Source organism: Carcharhinus amblyrhynchos, chromosome 6 (genome assembly GCF_965287045.1).
Source record: "Carcharhinus amblyrhynchos chromosome 6, sCarAmb.v2.hapA, whole genome shotgun sequence".
In the NCBI taxonomy this organism is placed as follows: Eukaryota; Metazoa; Chordata; class Chondrichthyes; order Carcharhiniformes; family Carcharhinidae; genus Carcharhinus; species Carcharhinus amblyrhynchos.
In genome coordinates, this window is record NC_137329.1 from 122,647,799 (window position 1) to 122,672,700 (window position 24,902).

Consider the following 24,902-nt stretch of genomic DNA (forward strand, 5'->3'; position numbering starts at 1 on the left):
ATGTAAAACTCCACAATACAGTGACCCAAGGCTGGAATCGAACCCGGGTCCCTGGAGCTCTGAGGCAGCTGTGCTAACCACTGTGCCACCGTACTGCCCTATGAATGTGCAAATGAGCTCCTGTTGCAAAATGAAACTGATGTTCCCCAGCAACCCATTCTGGCGTTTTGTCTTTCCACTGTGTTTATTGCCAGTTTACATGAAAGATTTGAGAATTGTGTCATCCAGCTTTGCAGATGACACAAAGTTAGGAGGTAGAGTAAGTTGTGATGAAGTGGTTACAAAAAGAGAGGAGAGATCTAGGGAGTGGCTAACTAAGTTTAATAAGTTCATTTATTAGTCATAAGTAGGGCTTAATTGCTCATTAGCACAGCAATGAAGTTACTATGAAATTCCCCTAGTTGCCACATTCTATTCCAGTCAATGTACCTAACCAGCACATCTTTCAGAATGTTAGAGGAAACCCACGCAAACATGGGGAGAATGTGCAAACTCCACACACTGTAACCCAAGCCAGGAATCGAACCCAAGTCCCTGGGCGCTGTGAGGCAGCAGTGCTAACCACTGTGCCGCTGAACCACATGTGGAAAAGTGTGGGAAAATATGAGGTCATCCATGTTCCATCTGAACAAGACAAGGTGGAATATTCCAGTGGTGAAAGACTCAGAACTGTGGAGCAGCAAAGGGATTTCAAGGCCTGTGACCGTGTTTACAGTCAGGAGGGAGTGTTGTTAACATAGCGGTAATGTAATCCAGAGGCCCTAGCCAATGCTTTGGCAACATGGGATCAAAGTCCACCATGGCAGCTGGTGGAATTTAAATTTAATCCATAAAGTCTGGAATTGAAAAGTTAGTTTTAGTGATGGTGACCATGACAACCATCATTGATCACTGTAAAAATTTATCTGGTTCACAAATGTCCTTTAGGGAAGGAAATCTGCCGTCCTTACCCGGTCTGGCCTACATGTGACTCCAGACCTACAGTAATGTGGTTGTCTTTTAATTGCTCTCTGAAATGGCCCAGCAAGCCAGTCAGTTCAAAGGCAATTAGGGATGGGCAACAAATGCTGGCCTTGCCAGCGACACCCACATCCCACAAAAGGACGAAAGAGTACATAAATTGCTAAACCACTGGGTTAAAATTAAACACTCAGAACTGAAAGATCACAGCTCACATTATGGAAGTTGTCCACAAATAAAGATCAAGCAGTTTATATCTGAGGGCCAAAGTCATAATTGGAGATGTTAAACCACTCTGCTGGTCAACACCTAATCTATTGACAGCTCTAGTGGGTTTTTAGCTTGAAGCAAATACATTTTAATGAGCATTTTCATCCTCTTAACCCAGGAGGCTCAGTGTGATGTTCTGACTTTACGTTTCCTCAGGCCTCCATCACACCCCCCACTGCCCATCTCTGTCACAACTTTGGCAGAAATCCTATTTCCGTAGGGAGCTAGCTCCATCGGAGTTACATGGGCAGAGTGAGAGTTAACAAGGAAATCTAACCCTTTGGTCTCATCAAAAAATTGTGCCAATCTGTATTGTAGTTTGCACTGCTGCCTCACAACGCCAGGAGCCCGGGTTCAATTCCAGTCTCAAGTGACTATATGGAGTCTGCACATTCTTTCTGTGTCTGCTTGGGTTTTCTCCGATGCTCCAGTTTCCTCCCACACTCCAGAGATGTGCGGGTTAGGTGGATTAGCCATGCTAAATTGCCCCTTAGTCTCAGGGGGATGAGCAGGATAAATACATGGGGTTACACAGGATTTGGTGGGACTGTTCTTGGTGCAATGTTGGTGGGCTGAATGGCCTTCTTCTCACTGTAAGGATTCTATGATTCTAAAACTTGCCTCTTGCCTACAGTCTGTTAAGTAAGGGGCTACCCAAACCCTTGTTGTGTACTTAATGGCCATTGTATTTGGGTTCAGTTTATAGTCACTGCACTTGTGTCTGCAAAATACATCCTGTTTTACATTGTTTTAATATTTGTACCATTCATCCCTTAATTCAAAACCTTTCATTCCAATTACGTTTTAATCCATTTCTTTTGCATTATAGTATTTATTCTGCCTCATCCAAGATACCTTGTAATTTGGCATTTATTACAAGGAGAGGGGCTGAATTTGTAGGGTCTTCTTAGATTATTGCAGTTATTAAATTTCTTCTACAAAAAAGTGAATAATTGTTATTCAGTGAGCTACATGAAAATCTCTTTAAAAACCCACTTCAGACTGAGAGCAGCCCAGGTAAAATTCCCATGAAACATAAATGTGAAGTTGCTTGCTTACTTTGACTGGCCTCTTGTTCCCAGTCTCCTCGTTGTTAATTGTGGAAACTGTTGACGAATTATCTAAATCAAAAAAGGAAAGTCTGTCAGAGAGGATTTAATTTGGCGATGCTTGTAAAGCTTACCTGAGATATATATGTCCACGTGAGCAGTGGCTCGCTGGCCAGCTTGTTTTACTGTGAGACAAAGGCCAAAGTTCTCCTGACTCGCTCGCCCAGCTAACACTGTCAGCAAGAACGGAGAATTCAGCGCTCAGTCAAGCCTCCGTTCACAGCAGCATGACCACAGAATCCCAGCAACGGGTGAGGTGGGAGAATCCCAGCCGCGGGCAAGGTCGGAGAATCCCAGGCGCAGGCAAGGTTGGAGAATCCCAGCAGTGGACGAGGTGGGAGAATCCCAGTTGTGGGCGAGGCCAGAGAATCCCAGCCGGGGGTGAGGTCGGAGAATCCCAGCCGTAGGTGAGATCGGAGAATCCCAATTGCAGGTGAGGTCAGAGAATCCCAGCCTCAAGGTGAGATTGGAGAATCCCAGCCATGGGCGAACTGGAGAATCCCGGCCAAAGTGTTCAGAATTCAAATCCCACAACGAGATCCAGATCACAATTTTCTTCAAATCTCAGAATCAATCTCCTAGGAGATTTACTCATTTGGCATGTTCCTTATCTACATGCTGCATCTTGGCTGCATTGGGCCAAAGTGGTTAGCACTGGGTTCAATCCTGGCTCATGTAACTGTCTATGTGGAGTTTGCACATTTCCCCCCATATCTACATGTGTTTCCTTTGGGTGCTCAGGTTTCCTCCACAGTCCAAAGATGTGTAGATTGGGTGATATATGATAAATTGCCCCATAGTGTCCTAGGGTGTATACGTTCGGGGGATTAGTGGGGTAAGTACGTGGGGTTACGGGAATAGCATGTGGCTGGGATTCTCTGTGTGAGTCAGTGCAAACTTGATGATCTGAATGGCCTCCTTCAACACTGTAGGGATTGTGTGATCTCAGCAACATCTTCTGAAAGTACTGTCTTAGTTTTCACTTGCACACTAAATCACCTCCCCCCCCCTCCAACTCACTGGAAAGTGAGGCAGAAACCAGGATCTTCTTTACTGCCCTGGCTCAGAATCCTGGAATTCCCTCCCTAACAGCACTGTGGGTGTACCTACACCACAGGGGCTGCATCAGTTCAAGAAGATGGCTCACCACCACCTTCTCAAGGGCAATTAGGGATGGGCAATCAATGCTGGCCTTGCCAGCGACACACACACTCCATGAACAGATAAAAGAAATGTTTCCCACGGTGTGGATATCTCCAAGTGAGTCTGTGGCAGTGACAATGATCCACACTGGATATGTTAACTTGTTCAATCTCTCTGTGGAACCTCTCTGACCTGCAAACTGCTTCCAGCATCTTCTAGTAAAAGTTTAAAGTTTATTAGTGTCACAAGTAGGCTTACATTAACACTGCAATGAAGTTACTGCGAAAATCCCCTAGTTGCCACACTTGGGCACCTGTTCGGGTACACTGAGGGAGAATTTAACATGGCCAATCCACCTAACCAGCACGCCTTTTGGACCGTGGGAGGAAACCGGAGCACCCGGAAGAAACCCACGCAGACATGGTGAGAACGTGCAGACTCCACACAGACAGTGACCCAAGGCTGGGAATCGAACCTGGGTCCCTGGCACTGTGAGGCAGCACTGTGCCACTCTGAATTTGACCTCAATGTCCTAGCTTCTGTACATGTTTTCCATTTTTTAAAAATTGCTTCAATCACCTGCGTATAGTTTTCTGTCACTCTCCACACATGCTAAGCTGTGAGAAAGTTTCTCATTCTCATGGTGTAAGATCTGGTCTGAAATGCAGAAACCTCTCAGTAAGTACACGCTGAGAGATTAAAAGGGATATTGCTTATTTGCATATCTTCCACAAGTAAACTTATTCCAGGAATAATTTCACTTATGTAAATTTATGTAAATCGTGCCTATCCCGGTGGAACAAAGGCTGGAAATTATATTGCGTGAGAGAGAGCGAGAGAGAGGGAGGGGGAGAGTTTGCAGGGGAATGTAGTAAAATCCATGCAGTCAAACAGATTCTCTGGGAAATGGTTAGGGTGGAAATGTTCCCTAGTGAAAAGCCAGGCTCAAATCTGGCAAAGCATCTAGTTTTAATTTCATTGCTGAAGGTTTTTGGAAACAGGACATGGGAGTTTGCAAGTTGCCGTGTGATAAATGAGCAGACACATAGACAGCCCTCGCTTTTTGTACAGATTCAATGGAGCTTGGCTAAAGGACACCCCCGCTGTTCCAGCTACTGATCTAACATTCCAGAACATCAGTGCATCTACTGCCTCTTTAATTGCACATTAATCCCTCCCCCCTATGCTTTAAGATCCACATGTACAGTCTTAGTGAACTCCCCAAAGCTGTGGGAAAACACAACCTACGCCGGCCAAACCTTGCAGACAAAGAACTTTCTCTCGCACCCAGTATCCCTGGTTTGCCGGGTCCTCGGGAGAGAGGTTTAAACCGCAGATTCTCCTCTGCGGCCGGTGCCACCATCCAGCCTGAGCTAGCCCAATTCTCTCCCAGGCATATGCAAATCTGAGGTCAGCCGAGTTCTGATGTTTTAGTAAGTGAGGTGTGCGGGGTGTAGGAGCCATTTAGGGATGATACCCTTTGGAGAATCTGCTCTGGGACAATCAGCAGGTGGGTTAGGCATATTACTGACTTCAGACTGGTTCATAAACCTAACCCTGCAATCATCCGCTTTGGTCCATGACCTGGGACTCCACCTTTGTTCAAAGGATATACATTTGTGTAATTTAATGATAAATTAATAGATAAATTAAAGTACTTCAAACTTTTAAACAGTAAAGAGCCTTGGTTTGATCTGTTTGAGAAAACTGGCAAGAGTTAGAATAATAAAGCAGGCTAAAAATCTACTTGTCACAAAACTTGTGGTTTCCATAACAATTGGGTTTGAACACGAATCCGCTTCACAAAGAGACAGACAGAGAATTGCAGAGACACGCACAGAATCAAAGCATGAGAGAGGGAGAGAGAATGTGCAACAGGCACAGAGAAATATTGAGAATCAGAGACAGGGAGAGTGTGTGTGTGTGTAACAGGCACAGAGAAATATTGAGAATGAGGGGGAGAGAGAGTGTGTGTAACAGACACAGAGAAATATTAAGAATCACAGAAACAGAGAGAGAGGGAGACACCGTCAAAAAGAACGATCATCACGCAGAGAGGAGGCATATATAATCAGAGAATCATGATAGAGGGAGCGCGAGAGAGAAGGAGAAAGACAGGCAGCGTTACAGGGAAAGAGAGAGACACACATTCACAAACTTAAAGACACAGGGACAGCGAGAGGGAGAGAGAAGGAGAGACAGAGACACAAAGACAGGGAGAGACAGGAAGAATAAAACAGAGAGGGAGGGGAGAGAGAGGAGAAACAGAGAGGGAGATAGAGAGGGAATGATAGAAAGAATGAAATGGAGAGTGAGACAGAGAGAGAGTAAGAGAGAGAGTGAGACAGAGATTGACATAAACTCCAAGGTGACAATAAGAGAGAAAGAATCAACAGGAAAAGTGAGAGTTCTTCTTGTACAGGTGATAATCGGGCTAAATCTCCCTGGGTTTAGAGAATGGACCGAATTGATTTGTCTACTTAAATGACTAACATTTTATTCACCTGACTTCGGAGAGGATTTAGTGTTACGATACTTCTTTGAAAAAACAGCAAGGATATTAACTAAAAACCGATCCGTTTGAAACATTTTCTGTTGTGTTTACATTTTAAGATGGTTTGTTTCAATATGATGGAACATTCCAGAGGAACTAACTGATTCCCAATTTCATAATCTGACCATGAAGAAGTGTTTAAATAGCAGTTCAGTTCCAGTTACCCGGTTACCGAGACAACTGACTCCCAGTTACTGAGCTAGTTCACTCCCAGTTACTGAGTTAACCCACTCCCAGTTACTGAACTAACCCACTCCCAGTTACTGAGTTAACCCACTCTCAGTTACTGAGCTAACCTACTCCCAGTTACTGAGCTAACCCACTCCCAGTTACTGAGCTAACCCACTCTCAGTTACTGAGCTAGTTCACTCCCAGTTTCTGAGCTAGCTTACTGTCCTGGTCACTGAAGTAACTCACCTCCAGTTACTGAATGAGTTCACTCCTGGTCACTGAGTTACTTCACTTCCAGTTACTGAGCTAACTCATTTCCCTGGTTACTGAGCTAACTCACTCTCCCAGTTACTGAGCTAACTCACTCCCAGTTACTGAGCTAACTCACTCCCAGTTACTGAGCTAACTCATTCCTTTGGTTACTGAATTAACTCACTCCCCTGGTTACTGAGCGAACTCTCTTTCAGTTACTGAGCTCACTCACTGCCAGTTACTAAGCTAATTCACTTCCCTGGTGACTGAACTAGCTCAGTCCCAGCTATTGAGCTAATCACTCCCAATTACTGAGCTAGTTCATTCCCAGTTACTGAGCTAACTGACTCTCAGTTACTGAGCTAACTCACTCTGTTGGTTACTGAGCTAACTCACTCCCAGTTACTGAGCTAATCACTCCCAGTTACTGAACTAACTCACTCTCAGTTACTGATGTAACTCACTCCCTGTTACTTGGCTAATTCACACCCAGTTACTGGGTTAACTCACTCTCAGTTACTGAGCTAATTCACACCCAGTTACTGAGTTAACTCATTCCCATTTACAGAGTGAGCTCACTCCCTCAGTAACCGAGCCAGCTCACTCCCTTGGTAACCAATCCATTACTCACCTTGCCAAAACTTGCCGCATTGACCGGCTGTGTGTCGTTTTTCTCACAGAAGTCCAGATAGTGCATGTACAGGGCACTGCGAGGGATACACACCCCTTCGGCAATCTCATAGTTCTCCTCCAGCCTAGTTGGGACACAAACCAGATTAACCAGGTCATTCCAGGAGATGCAGACCAGAAACAGCAAATCATGGTTAGTCAAACCATCGTTTAGAAATCACCTCATTCTGCTGTTTAAGAAATTGCTTCCTGAAGGTGATTACTCAGACAGTTATCTGAAATACTCAGCTTAGACCGACAAGTGACACACACACGAACAGAGCCTGGAGTCTTTAGTATTTATGTAGAAACCACACAGAGTTACTGTTAATTACAGAATGGTATGTGGACTAGAAATACTGTTAATGATGAAACAGAAGGAGTGAAGGGTGGAGAAAGAGCTGAGGAGAAGGAGGGAAATTGACAAGAGCTTGAGGAAGAGTAAAAGTGGAGAGTAACTTCCTTCACTTAATAACTCACTGAACTCACCACTGCAGAGTCGCTGGAGTGGAGTGGGGCTTTGACGCTCGGTTATTTTCTTTTTCTTCATCTGTAGATAGATAAACAAGTAGAAGTGGGAATCCCAATCCATAAAGCAGCAAGCACATTAATCCACACAGTAACAGGACATGTTAATTTGTACGGTAATCTGACACGTTAACTCATACAGCAACATGACATGTTAATCCATATAGCATCCAGACATGTTAATCCATATAGTAACATGACATGTTAATCCGTATAGTATCCAGGCATGTTAATCCATACAGTAACATGACGTGTTAATTCGTATAATATCCAGACATGTTAATCCACACAGTAACATGACACGTTAATTTGTACGGTAACCTGACACGTTAACTCATACAGTAATATGACATGTTAATCCATATAATATCCAGACATGTTAATCCATACAGTAACATGACATGTTAATTTGTATGTTAACCTGATATGTTAACTCATATAGCAACATGATATGTTAATCCACACAGTAACAGGACATGTTAATTTGTACGGTAACCTGACACGTTAACTCATACAGTAACATGACATGTTAATCCATATAGTATCCAGACATGTTAATCATAAGAACATAAGAACATAAGAAATAGGAGCAGGAGTAGGCCATCTAGCCCTTCGAGCCTGCCCCGCCATTCAATAAGATCATGGCTGATCTGTTGCTGCTCAGTTCCACTTTCCCGCCCTCTCCCCATAACCCTTAATCCCCTCTCTTATCAAAAACCCATCAACCCGCGTCTTACAAATATTTAGCGAGGCAGCCTCCACCACTTCAACGGGCAGAGAATTCCAGAGATTCACCACCCTTTGAGTGAAGAAGTTCCTCCTCAACTCCATTCTAAACCGCCCCCCTTTTATCTTGAGGCTGTGCCCCCTAGTCCTACTGTCTTTTTTGAGCGGGAAGAGTCTCTCCACCTCTATCCTATCCATCCCATTCATCATCTTATACGTCTCAATGAGATCTCCCCTCATTCTTCTAAACTCTAACGAGTACAAGCCCAGTTTATTCAGCCTCTCCTCATAGCTCAACCCCTTCAACTCCGGTATCAGCCTAGTAAACCTCCTCTGCACTCCCTCCAAGGCCAAAATATCTTTGCGCAGGTGCGGCGCCCAAAACTGCACACAGTACTCCAGCTGCGGCCTCACCAATGCCCTATACAGCTGCAGCAAGACCTCCCTACTTTTATATTCAGTCCCCCTCGCTATGAAGGCCAGCATCCCATTCGCCTTCCTGACCACCTGCTGCACCTGCAAGCTGGGTTTTTGCGACTCATGCACAAGGACCCCGAGGTCCCTCTGCACCGTCGCCTGCTGCAGTTTTTTGCCCCGTAAGTAATAGTCCTTCCTACCATTCTTCCTACCAAAGTGGACCACCTCACACTTGCCAACATTAAATTCCATTTGCCATTTCCTGGCCCATTCGCCCAGCCTATCTAGATCCTTCTGCAGACTCTCCACACCCTCCGCACAATTTGCCGTTCCCCCAATCTTGGTGTCATCAGCAAATTTCGACACCCTACACTCGGTTCCCTCTTCCAGATCATCATTAAATGGTAAAAAGCTGAGGCCCCAGCACCGACCCCTGGGGCACTCCACTAGTCACCATCCGCCAATCCGAATAGCACCCGTTGACCCCCACTCTCTGCCTCCTATTTGACAACCAATCCTCTATCCACGCTAACACCCTACCCCCAACTCCATGTCCCTCGACCTTCTGCAGTAACCTCTTGTGAGGTACTTTGTCAAACGCCTTCTGAAAATCTAGAAAGACCACATCCACCAGCTCTCCTCTATCCACCGCCCTAGACACATCCTCATAGAACTCCAGTAAATTTGTCAGACACGACTTCCCTTTAATGAAACCGTGCTGCGTCTGCTCTATCAAGCAATTCCCTTCAAGATGCCTCGCAATTTCCTCCTTAATGACAGATTCTAACATTTTATCTACCACAGACGTTAAACTAACCGGCCTATAATTCCCCGCCTTTTGCCTGGCACCCTTCTTAAACAACAGCGTAACATTAGCCGTTTTCCAATCATCCGGCACTTCCCCGGAATCCAGCGACGTCTGGAAAATAACCACCAAGGCATCCACTATCACCTCCGCCATTTCTTTCAGAACCCTCGGATGGATGCAATCCATACAGTAACACAATATATTCATCCATACAGTAACATGATCTATTCATCCATACAGTAACATGACAAATTGTTCCATACATTAACAAGGCATGTTAATCTGGGCAGTAAAATGGCATGTTAATTTGTCCAGTAATCTGACAGTAACCATACAGTAAACCAGCATGTTAATCCATACAGTAACATGACACCTTACTCTTTGCAGTAACCTAACATGTTAATCTGTACAGTAACATGACATGTTAATCCATACAATAAAATTAAATGTTAGCCATTACAGTAACACTGTGTCTTAATTCCTACAGTAACACAACACATTAATCTGTAGAGTAACCCGACAGGTTTTTTTCTTACGGTAACCTGACATGTTAATTCATAGAGTTACCCACCATATTAATTCATACAATATCTTGACATCTTAATCCATTCAGTTAAATGACACGTTTGTAATATCCTAACTATGTTGGGAATTGTGGGTTTTACACAATGAGAAAAGATGTGGTTTGCACATGTAGGGCCCTATTTTACCATTTTCATTCTAAGTGCTGAGCAGACTTGAAACTGGCAGTGTTTCAGATCCAACTTTTAGACCCGTTCTCAGTTGCTCCTATACACAGTCTGCCTGCAAAAATATCAGTGATCCCAAATCATGCTGACAAGCCTGTGGGCGGGGTTTAATATGCCCAAAACTCTGCAGCTCTGATTGGCGCCTCCAACTGCGCATGTGCAGAAAAATTAATGAATGCAGCTCTTCTGCCGCATCCCTCCCAGGCTGGATAATGCCTCTCTCTGTCCCCCACAGACATTGCTCCATGCCCACAACATTTACTGACACCCTTATCCCCCGAAGCCCCCGCTACCCAGACTGACTGTGGGCCCCCCCCTCCTCCCATCACTCGCAGGCAGAGTGGCAGCAGACCCCGCCTTCCCCTTCACTGATCTCAAGCAGAGAGCTGTCGGATGCTCGGCACTTACTCCCTCACTAACTGGAGCACCCAAGTCGGACTTCTATGGAGCATGTCTGTTGTGTGCCAATTCTGGATGGGCAAACGCAGTGGCAAAGGGAGAAGTGCTGGTAGAGTTGGGTATACAGCCCATTAATTCAATTTAAATGCATTTAAATGGCTGTTGTGCCCATTTCGGGTGCAGTCCCAATTGTGGCCTTGGTAAAGGGGGAACTGGGACAGAAGCAGGCACAGATTACTCGCCTCGCGCCTGACTTCACCAAGCTTTCATGCCCATAAATGGACGCAACTTGGGGCCCCATGGGCAATTTAGCCTGGCAAATCCACCTAACCTGCACATCTTTGGAAAGATTTCTGAGGGCAACTAGCAGTGTTTGACTTCTTACCAATATTAGGAAGAAACCTTTGGAATCATTCTCTCACTTGTCGTAATTACGATAAGTAATTATGACAAGGTTTTACCAATGCAACGCAATGGTAAGATCACACCCATAGGTTCAAACTAACAACGACAGATTTATTCTAGGCCCTCTTCTCTGTACAGAAACAAATTGAAACTAAGACAGCAACTGCGAAACACTTTAATGACATCACTATCAAATTGTGTAATCAGCTCTTAGAGCAATCATGCACCCATTTAAATATATAACATCCCTCCCCCTTTACTTCCATGGTCATGACAACAAATTACTACTATGTTATACATTGGATCGAAAATACTCTAGATCCAGTACTATACATTGTTCATCATTATACACAGTCAACAAGAAAGGACGTCTATTCCTGTTTGATTTTATATGAAATTCTTGACCATACAGATATAATTTGGAACTTCAATGGACAGTTCTTTTCCTGGAACTAATTCTGCATCATTCTCATGTTGTATAGTAGCTAAGACACAATTATCACGCAACTCAGATTCAACTAAGTCTTTTGTAGTAGTGTCCACAACATTAGGGAATATAGAAGTCAGCATTTCTGGAGATGATTCTGAGAAATCATTTCAAGATGACAACAATTGATCAGCATGGAGTTACCAAACTAGTTCATCCTCAGGTTGAACTGTGCAAGAAATTAGGCCTTGTTAGAGGGATTCAAAATACCCTGGGATTTAAAACACTAGTAAAGGCTATTAGGACAGAGTGGGTTAGTTTAGGATAAGAATCACAGATTGCCTTTTATATATTTTACAGAAGTATTATAGCATAGAAACACATATAGCCACAGTTAGAGAATTTAAACATGTATTTCTGAAAATTGTTTTTGAAATGACAGTAAGTAGTCTCACAACACCAGGTTAAAATCCAACAGTTTATTTGGTAACATGAGCTTTTGGAGCTTTGCTCCTTCATCAGGTGAGTCAACATACTCACCTGACTCACCAAATGAAAGAGCAGTGCTCCAAAAGCTCGTGCTACAAAATAAACCTGTTGGACTTTAATCTGTGTTGTGAGACTACTTACTGTGACTGACCAAGTCCAATGCCAGCAACTCCACATTTGGTAACTCTATTATTGAAAGGACATACAGCTTGGCTAATGGCACAGAGTTCTAAGGCATAATGGAAAAATAGTCCAATAAAGTGAACCACATACTTTATAGTAATTCACACATAGAAGCATAGCTTTTATCAGCATGGGTACCAGGCAGCTCAGTGAAGGAGACATTCATTGAGCAAGGGGAAGCAAGTGGTTCCAGTCAACTTAATGAATTGGCAGAGTATTAAAACAGATGGCCATGGGATAGTCAGGCAGGAACCACTAGAACTTATTGTTCCTGCGCTGTCAGAGAATATCTGTAATTGGCCAAGGTATATGATATTTACTAATGTTTACTAATATTTCACAGAGATACTGCCTGCATTGAATTTCTATCCACCCGATAACCCAGCAAACAAATCTTCAGTTGAAGAAAGCAGATTTTGATTAGCACATAACATTGGATTGATGGTTGTTTTGAAATCAGCACAAATATAAACTGAACCACCTGGTTTCATGACATGTACAATAGGGGTAGTCCAGCCACTCGTTATAACTGGCTTTAACACACCAGAGTTAATAAATTATACTAATTCTTCTTCAACCTGGAACAAATTGCATACGCACTTGCTCTTGCTTTGAGACTGTTTGGTTGACTATTGGGCTTAATCGCCCTCCATTATGCCAAGTGTTTCTTTGAATGCACTCTTATACTTATCCAGAAGATGCTGTAGATGTGTTTTGGCATAGACTAACCTGTTGACAGCACTCCAGTTCAGTTTATAGCTTCTCCAACCATGGTCTTCCAGATAGAGCTGGAAAATTACCACGGACCACATGGAGAAGCAACTCCACTGTTTGACCACTCAACTCTGTGGTGACCATGATGTAACCCTTTAATGGTATGATCTCTTCCTTGCATGTATTTAAAATTACATCAGCTGGTTTTCAAGAAAGATGCTTCAGTTTTTGTTGATATCTAGTCTCAGGATTTAAAGATACAGCAACACCAGTATCAACCTCCATCCTAATAGGTTGTCCACTTAACTTTGGGATCACCCAGAATCTATGTGATTTATCATATAAGACTCAGTTGGAGATCTTCATCATATTTCTAAACATTATCTTCTTCACAGTCATAATTCTTTTCTTCCACATCGCAAATTCTTTTTTTAGAATGCAATTTGTTTTTCTCCTTGAAGGTACCCAGATTCTTCTTCTGAATCTTCTTCTCAGGGAAAGCTAGTCTATCACAACAAGTTTCTGCAATGTGACCCATTTTGCTGCAATTCTTGCATTGACTGTCCTTGCTCCAGCATTCACTCACTGAATGGCCCATTATGGCACATCTATGACCTGTCTGTTGCTGTATTGACTTCTTATGAGCAGTTCCCAACTTATGAATCTTCATTCCTGCACCAAATTGTGAAGCCTCTTTAGTAGCCAGTTCTATCGACACTGCAATTTCTATTGCTGTCTTTAAAATCAAAGCATGTTCAGTAAGTAATCTTCTTTGGATAGCCTTTTTTTTGGAGACCACAAACTACTCGCTCTCAAAGAATACCTTCTAATAACTCACTGAACTCTCAATGTTGTGCCAGCCTTTTTAAGGTTGCCAGAAGCTAAGCAATGCTTTCATCTTCCACTTGATTCCTTCAGTGGAACCTGAATCATTGCGTGATGATCAGTGGCTTTGGAGAGTGATGCTCTTCAAGGATCTTTGTCAAATCATCGTAAGCTTAGGCTTTGGTGAATGAAACAAGCTCAGGAGCAAATTAAAAGTTTTACTTTGCATTGTGTTGAGAAAAGCTGGTACAAGCAACTTGTTTTCAATTTTATTTGCTTGTACAAAGTACTGAAAACATTTTGCATAGGAACTCAATGATTCATTTTCTTCATTGAAAGGACCAGTAAATTTTAATTGACCTGCCAGTTCTCTTGCAGGTATTAGCAACTCACGATCGCTCAGTACATATATTTATTTTTTTCTGTCTTCCCCACTACTCCTCTTTTCACCCCAAAGACCATTGACTTGATTAGTTTTTCCAAGTGACCCCAGCCATACATCAGAACATCCCTTCTTTTCAAAAATGCCAGATACTGCCTGGACTCTTACCCTTTTCTGATCAGGAAAAAAATCTCTTTTAAAAGCACACAGAGAGCTTTTTTTCTTACTTGGTCTTTGCCTTACTCACACTTTAATCTTTAATCCTGTTCCTGCTTCTCCCCAGCCTTCCAATATTTGCAGTATGAGGACCCACAGTGTTTTTTATTCTACTTAGGATCTTTTCTTGATGTTCCCAAAGAAAAAGAATCCTGACTCAAAGTCAATTCTTTTCGTAATTCTTCATTGTGTTAGGGGTTGTAAATTTTAAACAAAAAGTAAAGATTGGTTTGCACATGTAAATTCAAATTAACGCACAGCCGATTTATTCTAAGACCTGTACAGAGTGCAAACTGAAAGTAAAACTGCAGCCTGTGAAAGATCTTAATCACCTCGCCATCAAATCATGTGATCAGCTCTTAAAGCAGTCATACAACCATTTAAATATATAATAACATTAATCAATGCAGTAATCTGACATGTTAATATGTACAGTAACATGATATTTTAACCATACTGTAACCTGACACATTAATCCATAGAGTAATCTAATGTGTTAAACCATACAGTAACCTATACAATTTCAAAACATGTTAATCCACACAGGGACAAGACATGTTAATTTGTACAGTAAGCTGACATCTTAATCCATACAATAACATGACATAGTAATCCTTACAGAAGAACAACAGGTTAATCTATACAGTAATAGGACATGTTAATCCATTCAGTAACATGATACGTTAATCTTTTCAGTAAACTGACATGCCAATCCATACAATATCATGACACATTAACCTGTACATTAACCTGATATGTCAATCTGAATAGTTTCGTGATGTGGTAATTCGTACAGGAACCTGAGATGTTCATCCATAGAGTAAAATGACATAGTAATCCGTACAATATTCTAACATGTTTGCCCATATGGTAACATGACATGTTAATCTATAGGTAACATAAAATGTTAATCCATTAACCCAATTGATCCATACGGTAACATCACATGTTAATACATACACATTAATTTGTACATTAACATGACTTTTCAATCTGTCTAGTAACCTGACGTGGTAACTCATACAGTAACCTGACATACAATGTGGGTAACTATGAGGTTATCCACTTTGGTAGCAATAATAGGAAGGCAGATTATTATTTGAATGGGAGAAGTGGATACTCAGTGAGACTTTGGTGTCCTTGTATATCAGTCACTGAAAGTAAGCACACAGGTGCAGCAGACTGTAAAATATGTTGGCCTTCATAGTGAGAGGATTTGAGTATAGGGATTGGGATGTTTTGCCGCAATTGTATAGAGTGTTGGCGAGGCCACACTCAAAGTATTGTGTGCACTTTTGGGGTCTTTATCTGAGGAAAGATGTTGCTGCTACAGAGGGAGTAGAGCAAAGGTTTATCAGGCTGATTCATGGCTTGGCATGTCTGTTATATGAGGAGAGACTAAATTGGTTAGGATTATATTCATTGGAATTTAGAAGACTGAGTAGGGATCTTACAGAAATCTATAAACTTCTAACAGGGTTAAACAGAGTGGATTCAGAAAGAATGTTCCCAATGGTGGGGGAGTTCAGAACTAAGGGTCATAGTTTGAGGAAAAGGGGTAAACCTCTTAGAACTGAGGTGAGGAGAAATTTCTTCATCCAGAGGCTGATGAATCTATGGAATTCATACCACAGAGTAGTTGAGGCCAAAACATGTGATTTAAAGAAGAAATTAGATATAACTCTTGAGGCTAACGGGATTAAGGGATATGGGGGGAAGACATAATGAATTTGATGATCACCATGATGAAAATCAATGGTGGAGCAGGCTCGAAGGGCCGAAAGACCTACTCCTGCTTCTACTTTCTATGTATGTTAATCTAGACAATAATCTAACATGTTAATATGTGCATTAATTTAACATGTTAATCCATACAGTAAATGACATCTTAATCCATACAGTAGTATGACACGCTAATCCATAGAGTAACCTGATATATTAATTTGTACAACACGACATGTTAATCCATACAGTAACCTGACACATTAATCCATAGAGTAATTTGACATGTTAATCTGTACAGTAGCCTGAACTGTTAATCTATACAGCAGTGTGATATGTTACTCCACGTAGTAATCTGACACATTAATCCATATGGTAAAATGATATGACAATCAATGCCATAACATGACATATTGATCCATATAGTAACCTGACATGTTAATCCAGAAAGTAATCTGAAATGTTATCCTTGCAGTAAAATAATGCCGTACCTATACAGGAACACAACTAAGCTATACAGTAACCTGACACATTAATCCACATGGTAAACTGACATGTTAATCCATAGGGTAAAATGGCACAATAATCTACATAATAACATGACATGTTAATCAATGCAGCGACCTGGCATGTAAATCCATACACTGTGACAACATGTTAATCAATAAAATAACATGGCACATTAAACAGGTAACTGGACACATTAATCCATACTATAAACGGACATATTAATCCATATAGTAACAGGACATGTTAAATCATATGGGAAGGCAACATGTTAAACCACACAATAAACTGACATGTTAATTCATATGATAACCTGACACATGAATCTGTGCAGTAACATGACATGTTACATGACATGTTAATCCATTAAGTAGCATGAGGGGTGGAATTTTCTGGCCACGCTCACCCCAAAACTGGAAAATCCTACCCAAGGTCAATGGACTTTCCATGGTCCGCCTCCCACCTGCTACAAATCCCGTGGCGGGTGGGATGGGAAAACTCCCCATAACACTGTTAACCCACACAGTAAGATGACATGTTAATCGATGCAGTAACCTAGCAAGTTAATACATACTGTAGCATAATATGTTAATCACCACAATGACATAATGTATTTGGTAATCTCACACACACTTATCATACAGTAAACTGATGGCAATGACAATGTGTTCCTCACATTGTCTGTACCTTTAAGACTTGATTACCTGTAAAGACTTGCATTCCAACCATTATCTTGTAAATTGAGTGTGTGTCTTTATATGCCCTGATTGTGAACACAACTCCCACTCACCTGATGAAGGGGCAGTGCTCTGAAAGCTTGTGGCTTGTGCTACCAAATAAACCTGTTGGACTTTAACCTGGTGTTGTGAGACTGTTACTGTGCTTACCCCAGTCCAATGCCAGCATCTCCACATCATGGCAATCCATACAGTAATCCAGAATAACCATAAAGTAGCGGCACAAACACCCATCCTCTCGTAACACACACTCACCTGCTCACTCCAACAAACACACCCATTAATGTATTCAGTGGCATTAACATCACTGAACCCTTCACTATCAACATCCTGGGGGTTACTATTGACCTGAAACTGAACTGGACTAGCCATATAAATACTGTGGCAACAAGAACAGGTCAAAGGCTGGGAATTCTGCAGTGAATAACTCACCTCCTGACTCCTCAAAGACTGTCCACCATCTACAAGGGACAAGTCAGGAGTGTGATGCGTTGCTCTCCACTTGCCTGGATGAGTGTAGCTCCAACAACACTCAAGAAGCTCGATGCCATCCAGACAAAGCAACCCATTTGACTGACACGCCATCCACAAACATCCACTCCCTCCACCATTGACGCACAGTGACAGCGGTGTGAATCAAACCATACACCATTCTGACTTGACAATAAATCACCTTTCCTTCGCCATCACTAGGTCAAAATCCTGGAACTCCTTCTTTAACAGAATGTACCTACACCACATTGTCTACAATGGTTCAAAAAGACAGCTCACCACCACCTTCTAAAGGGCAATTGCTCATAAGACGATCCCTCCATATCGGAGATCATCCTAGTGAACCTTCTCTAAACTGCCTCCAATGAAATAATATCTTTCCTTAAATAAATGAACCAAAACTGCCCACAATACTTCAGATATGGTCTCACTTTATACAGTCACAGTGAGACGTCATGACTCTTATAGTCCAACTCCCTTGAAATAAGGAGCAACATTCTATTAGCCCTCTTGATTACTTGCTGCACCTGTGTGGGAGCTTTCTGTGTTTCATGCTCAGGTACCCCCACGTCCCTTTGTGTTGCAGCTTTCTGCAGCTTTTCTCCTTTTAAACAACACTTTGTTTGTTTATCCCCCCTTCCAAAATGAACAACTTCACGTTTTCCCATGATACACAGTGCTGCCGTTGTGATTTTATGATATTTCATTCATACTGACTGCTAATGTCCTTGAACTCTGCCCTACCTGGGGATTTGCATCAGGGTTCCGCTCCCAGTAAAAGCCCCTGCCCAGTACTCACGTTCCTCACCAATGGACACGTTCGTCAACGAGGTGTGGTTTGGAAACCGCTTGCTTTCACTCTCACTGAGACACCTTTCAATCCAACTCTCTGCAAAAAAAAACCAGAAGGGATTCCACTGATCATTCAGTCATCTTGCAGAGACAGTTGTTTTAAAGTCAGTTGGATCATTCACATCTGAAGATTTCAGGAGAACCATTTTACCCAGATGATCGAAGAGTGTATTGACTGGCACAGCAGGCTAGAGGTTTAGTCCTCCTCTGATCTTTTCTGTACTTATTTCAGAGTTAGCAATTTCTTGTTTATTCTTTCGGCCAATTTTTGAAATCATATCTATAAATACCCAAGTTGGCAACAGAGGTCACGGTCAGAGAGGTGTTAATGTATTTTAATTACATTCCACAGGGAGGAACATTATTTCGTTAAGTGTCCAGAGCATTTATAAAGAGAGACTGCTGGGAAACTGAAGTTTATTTATTAGTGTTACAAGTAGGCTTACGTTAACACTGCAATGAATTTACTGTGAAAATCCCCTAGTCGCTACATTCAAGCAAATGTTCGGGTACACTGAGGGAGTATTTAACATGACCAGTGCACCCAACCAGCACATTTTTCAGACTGTGGGAGGAAACTGGAGCATCCGGAGGAAACTCACGCAGACACAGGGAGAACATGCAGACTCTGTACAGACAGTGATCCAAGCCAGGAATTGAACCCGGATCCCTTGTGCAATGAGCAGCAGCGCTAACCACTGTGCCACCATATTAGGAATAGGGATATCTCATGTGGCATTCTGTGAATTAACCTATCAGCAAGAAAAGAGAGAGTCTCGTTTCATACTTCCCCAACTGGCTTGGATCCAGTTACCAAGGGGATCACAGCTCCAGGGTAGCAGCTGCCTTCAGATTTTCAACATTCTCTCGAGGCTGCAAGTTTTCTTCACTTGTGTGTGCTCCTGTGAGGGCATAGAATTGTCATTCGCTCTTCATGGGAATGGAATGCCTTTAGATTGGATTATTGTTAAAGAGGGGAAGGGTTGCTCCCATCCAATAATCTTTAAAAGTGCAGTTATTGGGCTCTGCCAGATGTAAAGGTAGTATAACTAGCATAGAGTCATAGAGGTTTACAGCATGGAAACAGGCCTTGTGACCCAACTTGTCATGTAGTATCATGTAGATAACAGTCTGCATGGAGCAGTGCATTGTAAACTTAGGCCAAAGGATTGAGGTCAGGGAGATTCCTAGTTTCAAGCAATCCCATTGCTGGAGAGATCTCTCTGCCTTCTGCCTTGTCAGTCTGTTTCCCCCTCTGTCTGTCTCTGTCAGTGTGTGTCTCTCTCTGCCTGTCAGTCTCTGTCTCTATCTGTCTGTCTGTCTATCTCTCTCTGTATCTGTCCTCTGTCTCTTTCTCGTATGTCTCTCTCAACCTGTCAGTCTTTCTCTCCCTATGTCTGCCTGGTTACTGTTTCAGACAGAGAGAAAGAGAGACAGATAGACAGAGGCAGGTAAAGACAGGCAGAGAGAAACAGACTGGCTGAAAAAGACTGACAGGGAGGGGGCAGGTGGACAGAGAGAGAGACAGAAAGAGAGCAGAGAGATAGAGACAGACAGGACAGAAAACAGACGCAGGGAGAGAGACAGACTGACAGAGACAGACAGAGCGGACAGAGACAGACAGCTCACACTCTGTCTGTCTCACTCTTTAACTCTCTGACTCCCTCTGTCACTTTCTCTTTTTTTCTCTGATTCTTTCTTTCTCTCTCTTTCTGATTCTTCCACTCATTTCATTCCACTGAGCACACTGCCAAACCTGAGGCTTCTCTGACTCCTCCCTGAGGCACCCAATGCTCTTTGCTGAGAAATGGACTGTTCCACAGGTCAGTGTCTGGGACTGTTCCACAATCCAGTGTCTGGGACTGTTCCACAAGTCAGTGTCTGGGACTGTTCCACAAGTCAGTGTCTGGGACTGTTCCACAAGTCAGTGTCTGGGACTGTTCCACAAGTCAGTGTCTGGGACTGTTCCACAATCCAGTGTCTGGGACTGTTCCACAAGTCAGTGTCTGGGACTGTTCCACAAGTCAGTGTCTGGGACTGTTCCACAAGTCAGTGTCTGGGACTGTTCCACAATCCAGTGTCTGGGACTGTTCCACAAGTCAGTGTCTGGGACTGTTCCACAAGTCAGTGTCTGGGACTGTTCCACAATCCAGTGTCTGGGACTGTTCCACAGGCCAGTGTCTGGGACTGTTCCACAGGCCAGTGTCTGGGGCTGTTCCACTGGCCAGTGTCTGGGACTGTTCCACAAGTCAGTGTCTGGGACTGTTCCACAGGTCAGTGTCTGGGACTGTTCCACAATCCAGTGTCTGGGACTGTTCCACAAGTCAGTGTCTGGGACTGTTCCACAAGTCAGTGTCTGGGACTGTTCCACAAGTCAGTGTCTGGGACTGTTCCACAAGTCAGTGTCTGGGACTGTTCCACAATCCAGTGTCTGGGACTGTTCCACAAGTCAGTGTCTGGGACTGTTCCACAAGTCAGTGTCTGGGACTGTTCCACAATCCAGTGTCTGGGACTGTTCCACAATCCAGTGTCTGGGACTGTTCCACAAGTCAGTGTCTGGGACTGTTCCACAAGTCAGTGTCTGGGACTGTTCCACAAGTCAGTGTCTGGGACTGTTCCACAAGTCAGTGTCTGGGACTGTTCCACAATCCAGTGTCTGGGACTGTTCCACAAGTCAGTGTCTGGGACTGTTCCACAAGTCAGTGTCTGGGACTGTTCCACAAGTCAGTGTCTGGGACTGTTCCACAATCCAGTGTCTGGGACTGTTCCACAAGTCAGTGTCTGGGACTGTTCCACAAGTCAGTGTCTGGGACTGTTCCACAATCCAGTGTCTGGGACTGTTCCACAGGCCAGTGTCTGGGACTGTTCCACAGGCCAGTGTCTGGGGCTGTTCCACTGGCCAGTGTCTGGGACTGTTCCACAAGTCAGTGTCTGGGACTGTTCCACAGGTCAGTGTCTGGGACTGTTCCACAGGCCAGTGTCTGGGGCTGTTCCACTGGCCAGTGTCTGGGACTGTTCCACAAGTCAGTGTCTGGGACTGTTCCACAGGTCAGTGTCTGAGACTGTTCCACAATCCAGTGTCTGGGACTGTTCCACAAGTCAGTGTCTGGGACTGTTCCACAGTCCAGTGTCTGGGACTGTTCCACAAGTCAGTGTCTGGGACTATTCCACAGGCCAGTGTCTGGGACTATTCCACAGTGTGGAGATGCCAGCATTGGACTGGGGTAAACACAGTAAGAATCTCACAACACCAGGTTAAAGTCCAACAGGTTTATTTGGCAGCAAAAGCCACTTGATTTCAGAGTGCTGCTCCTTCATCAGGTAAGTGGGAGTTCTATTCACAAACAGGGCATATAACGCCACAAACTCAATTTACAAGATAACGTTTGGAATGTGAGTCTTTACAGGTAATCATGTCTTAAAGGTACAGAAGTGTAAATGGAGAGAGGGTTAAGCACGGGTTAAAGAGATGTGTATTGTCTCCAGCCAGGACAGTTAGTGAGATTTTGCAAGCCCTGTTGGGGAACACTTTAGTGGTCATGGGCATTCGGCCTCTGATCTTCGGGTAAGCGTTCTCCAAGACGGCCTGCACGACACACAACAACGCAAAGTCGCTGAGCAGAAACTGATAGCCAAGTTCCGTACACATGAAGACAGCCTTAACCGGATCTTGGGTTCATGTCTCACTATCTGTAACCCCCACGACTTGCCTGGGCTTGCAAATTCTCACTAACTGTTCTGGCTGGAGACATACACATCTCTTTAACATGTGCTTAACCCTCTCTCCACTTACATTGTCTGTATCTTTAAGACTTGATTACCTGTAAAGACTTGCATTCCAACCATTATTTTGTAAATTGAGTTTGTGTTTTTATATGGGCTGTTTGTGAACAGAACTCCCACTTTCCTGACAAAGGAGCAGCGTTCCGAAAGCTGGTGGATTTTGCTACCAAATAAACCTGTTGGACTTTAACCTGGTGTTGTGAGACTTCTTACTGTCCCACAGGCCAGTGTCTGGGACTGTCCCACAGGCCAGTGTCTGGGACTGTCCCACAGGTCAGTGTCTGAGAACGCCCCAAGCCCAGTGTCTGGAACTGTCCCATAGGCCAGTGTCTGGGACTGTCCCACAGGCTAGTGTCTGAGAATGCCCCAAGGCCAGTATCTGGGTTTGTCCCACAGGCGGGTGCTGAAACCTCTTAATTCACATTGAGGAATATTTTATCCTTCCCCCTGTGTTTAGAATAAAAACATATGAATTTGGAGCCACAGTAAGCCATGTGGCTTCTCAAGAATCTATCTCACTCCACCTTAAAAATATTCAAAGACTCTGTTTCACCTTCTGAGGAGAAGAGTTCCAGAGACTCACTGCTCTCTGAGAGAAAACATTTCTCCTCATCTCTGTCTTAAATGGGTGACTTCTTATGTTTAAACAGTGACTCCTAGTTCTAGATTCTCCCACCAGGAAACATCCACTTGAATGAAGAGTGAAGTGACCTTTAGTGACCTAAAGTGTGCAAATCTGGCTGAAAATGATCACATGCAGCCTGTGGGGACTGAGAAGCTGAAGATGAAATTTGGTCTCTGGGTTCTGGGTGTCACAGTGCTAAGCCAGGGTGCTGGGTGTCTGGGTGTCAGGGTTCTGGGTTTCTGGATGTTGGGACTGGGTAATGGGTGTCTGGATGTTGGATCAGGGTGTGGACTGGATGTCTTGGTGTTTGGGTGTCAGGGTGTGGGCTGGGTGCTGGGTCTGAGAATGTCTGGGTGTCTGGATATCTGGGTGCTGGGTGTCTGAGTGTCTGTGTAGTGGGTGTCTGGGTGTCTGGGGTCTGGATGTCTGAGAGTCAGGATGCTGGAGTCAGGGTGTTGGTGTCTGGGTGCTGGGTGTCTGTTGCTAGGTCAGGGTGCTGGGTGTCTGGGTGCTGGGACTGTGTGTCTGGGTGTTGGGTCAGGGTATGGGTTGGGTGTTGGGCCACAGGATGTCTGAGTATCTGGGTGGGTGGTTGCTGGGTGTCTAGGTGACTGGATGCTGGGTGTCTGGATGACTGGGTGCTGGGTGTCTGAAACTGGGTGAGTGGGTGCTGGGTCTCATGGTAGTTAGTCTCAGGATGTCTGGATGTCTAGGTGCTGGGTGTCTGGGTCTCAGAGTAGTTAGTCTCAGCAAGTCTGGGTGCTGGGTGTCTGAGTGCCTGTGTATCTGGGTGTCTAAGTGTCGGTGCTTAGTGTCTGGGATCTGAGTGTCTGAGTGTCTGGATGTCTAGGTGATGGGTATCTGGATGATGGGTATCTGGATGGTGGGTGTCTGGATGATAGGTGTCTGGATATCTGCGTGTCTGAGTGCTGGGTGCCTGGGTGTGTATGTCTGGCCTGGGGGAGGGCTGGGTGCTGACGAGTTGGGAAACAAGCCCTGGGTATATAGATGATAAATAGTCTGAGAGTTATTGAGTGATTATAGTACAGGAGAAGCCATTTGGCCCATTGAGTCCCTGCCAGGTCTCTGTAGAGCAATCAGTCATGTCCATTCCCTGCTTGATCAATAAGTTTAATTCTCTCAAATTCCCTCTGGAAATCATTCATTGTGTCCACTTCCATCATCAAGGTGGTTGCAGATCACTATCAGGCACGGCGTTAAATCCACCCAGCTGGTTAGGTGCGTTGGCCGTGCTAAATTCTCTCTCAGTAGACCGGAACAATATCAGAGTGGGGCAACTAGGAGATTTTCACAGTAACTTCATTGCAGCGTTAATGTAAGCCTACTTGCGATACTAATAAAAAAAACTTAAACTTTATCTCTTGCCCAAAACCTCATTATCTGTGTCCTCTACTCCTTCTGCCATCAGCAAACAGGAACAGCTTTTCTTTCTCCACTTTATCTAAACCCATCAATCTTGTACACTTTGAACATATCTCACTCTCCATTGCTCCAAGGGAAACATCCCCAATTCCTTCGACCCTAATTCTGGAGCTAAAACTTCTTTGTCTCTGAAACCATCCATACAATAATATGTATGTTAATCCATTCAGTGAAACCATCAGATCTTGGACACACCCTCTCAGAAACCCTCACATTCTGTCGAAAGGATGGTGACCAGATCTGGATACAACTCTCTCATTGTGGCCTTTGTAAAGATGTAGCATAACCTTCCTGCTTTTATGTTGAATGCTTCTATTTGCGAAGGCCAAACGTTTGGTCTGGAGA

The 24,902-nt window shown here is 43.7% G+C and overlaps 1 protein-coding gene across 1 annotated transcript in view; it reads right to left on the reverse strand.

The window, feature by feature from the left end:
• rfx4 (regulatory factor X, 4) overlaps positions 1–24,902 on the reverse strand; it is a 92,797-nt gene that overhangs the window by 62,541 nt on the left and 5,354 nt on the right. Inside the window, exons 2-5 of the mRNA XM_080191511.1 lie at positions 18,654–18,743; positions 7,618–7,678; positions 7,091–7,214; positions 2,290–2,351 (exon numbers count right to left, since the gene is read on the reverse strand). Coding sequence (XP_080047637.1) covers positions 2,290–2,351; positions 7,091–7,214; positions 7,618–7,678; positions 18,654–18,743 — 337 coding nt within the window. The remainder of the gene's footprint in view (positions 1–2,289; positions 2,352–7,090; positions 7,215–7,617; positions 7,679–18,653; positions 18,744–24,902) is intronic.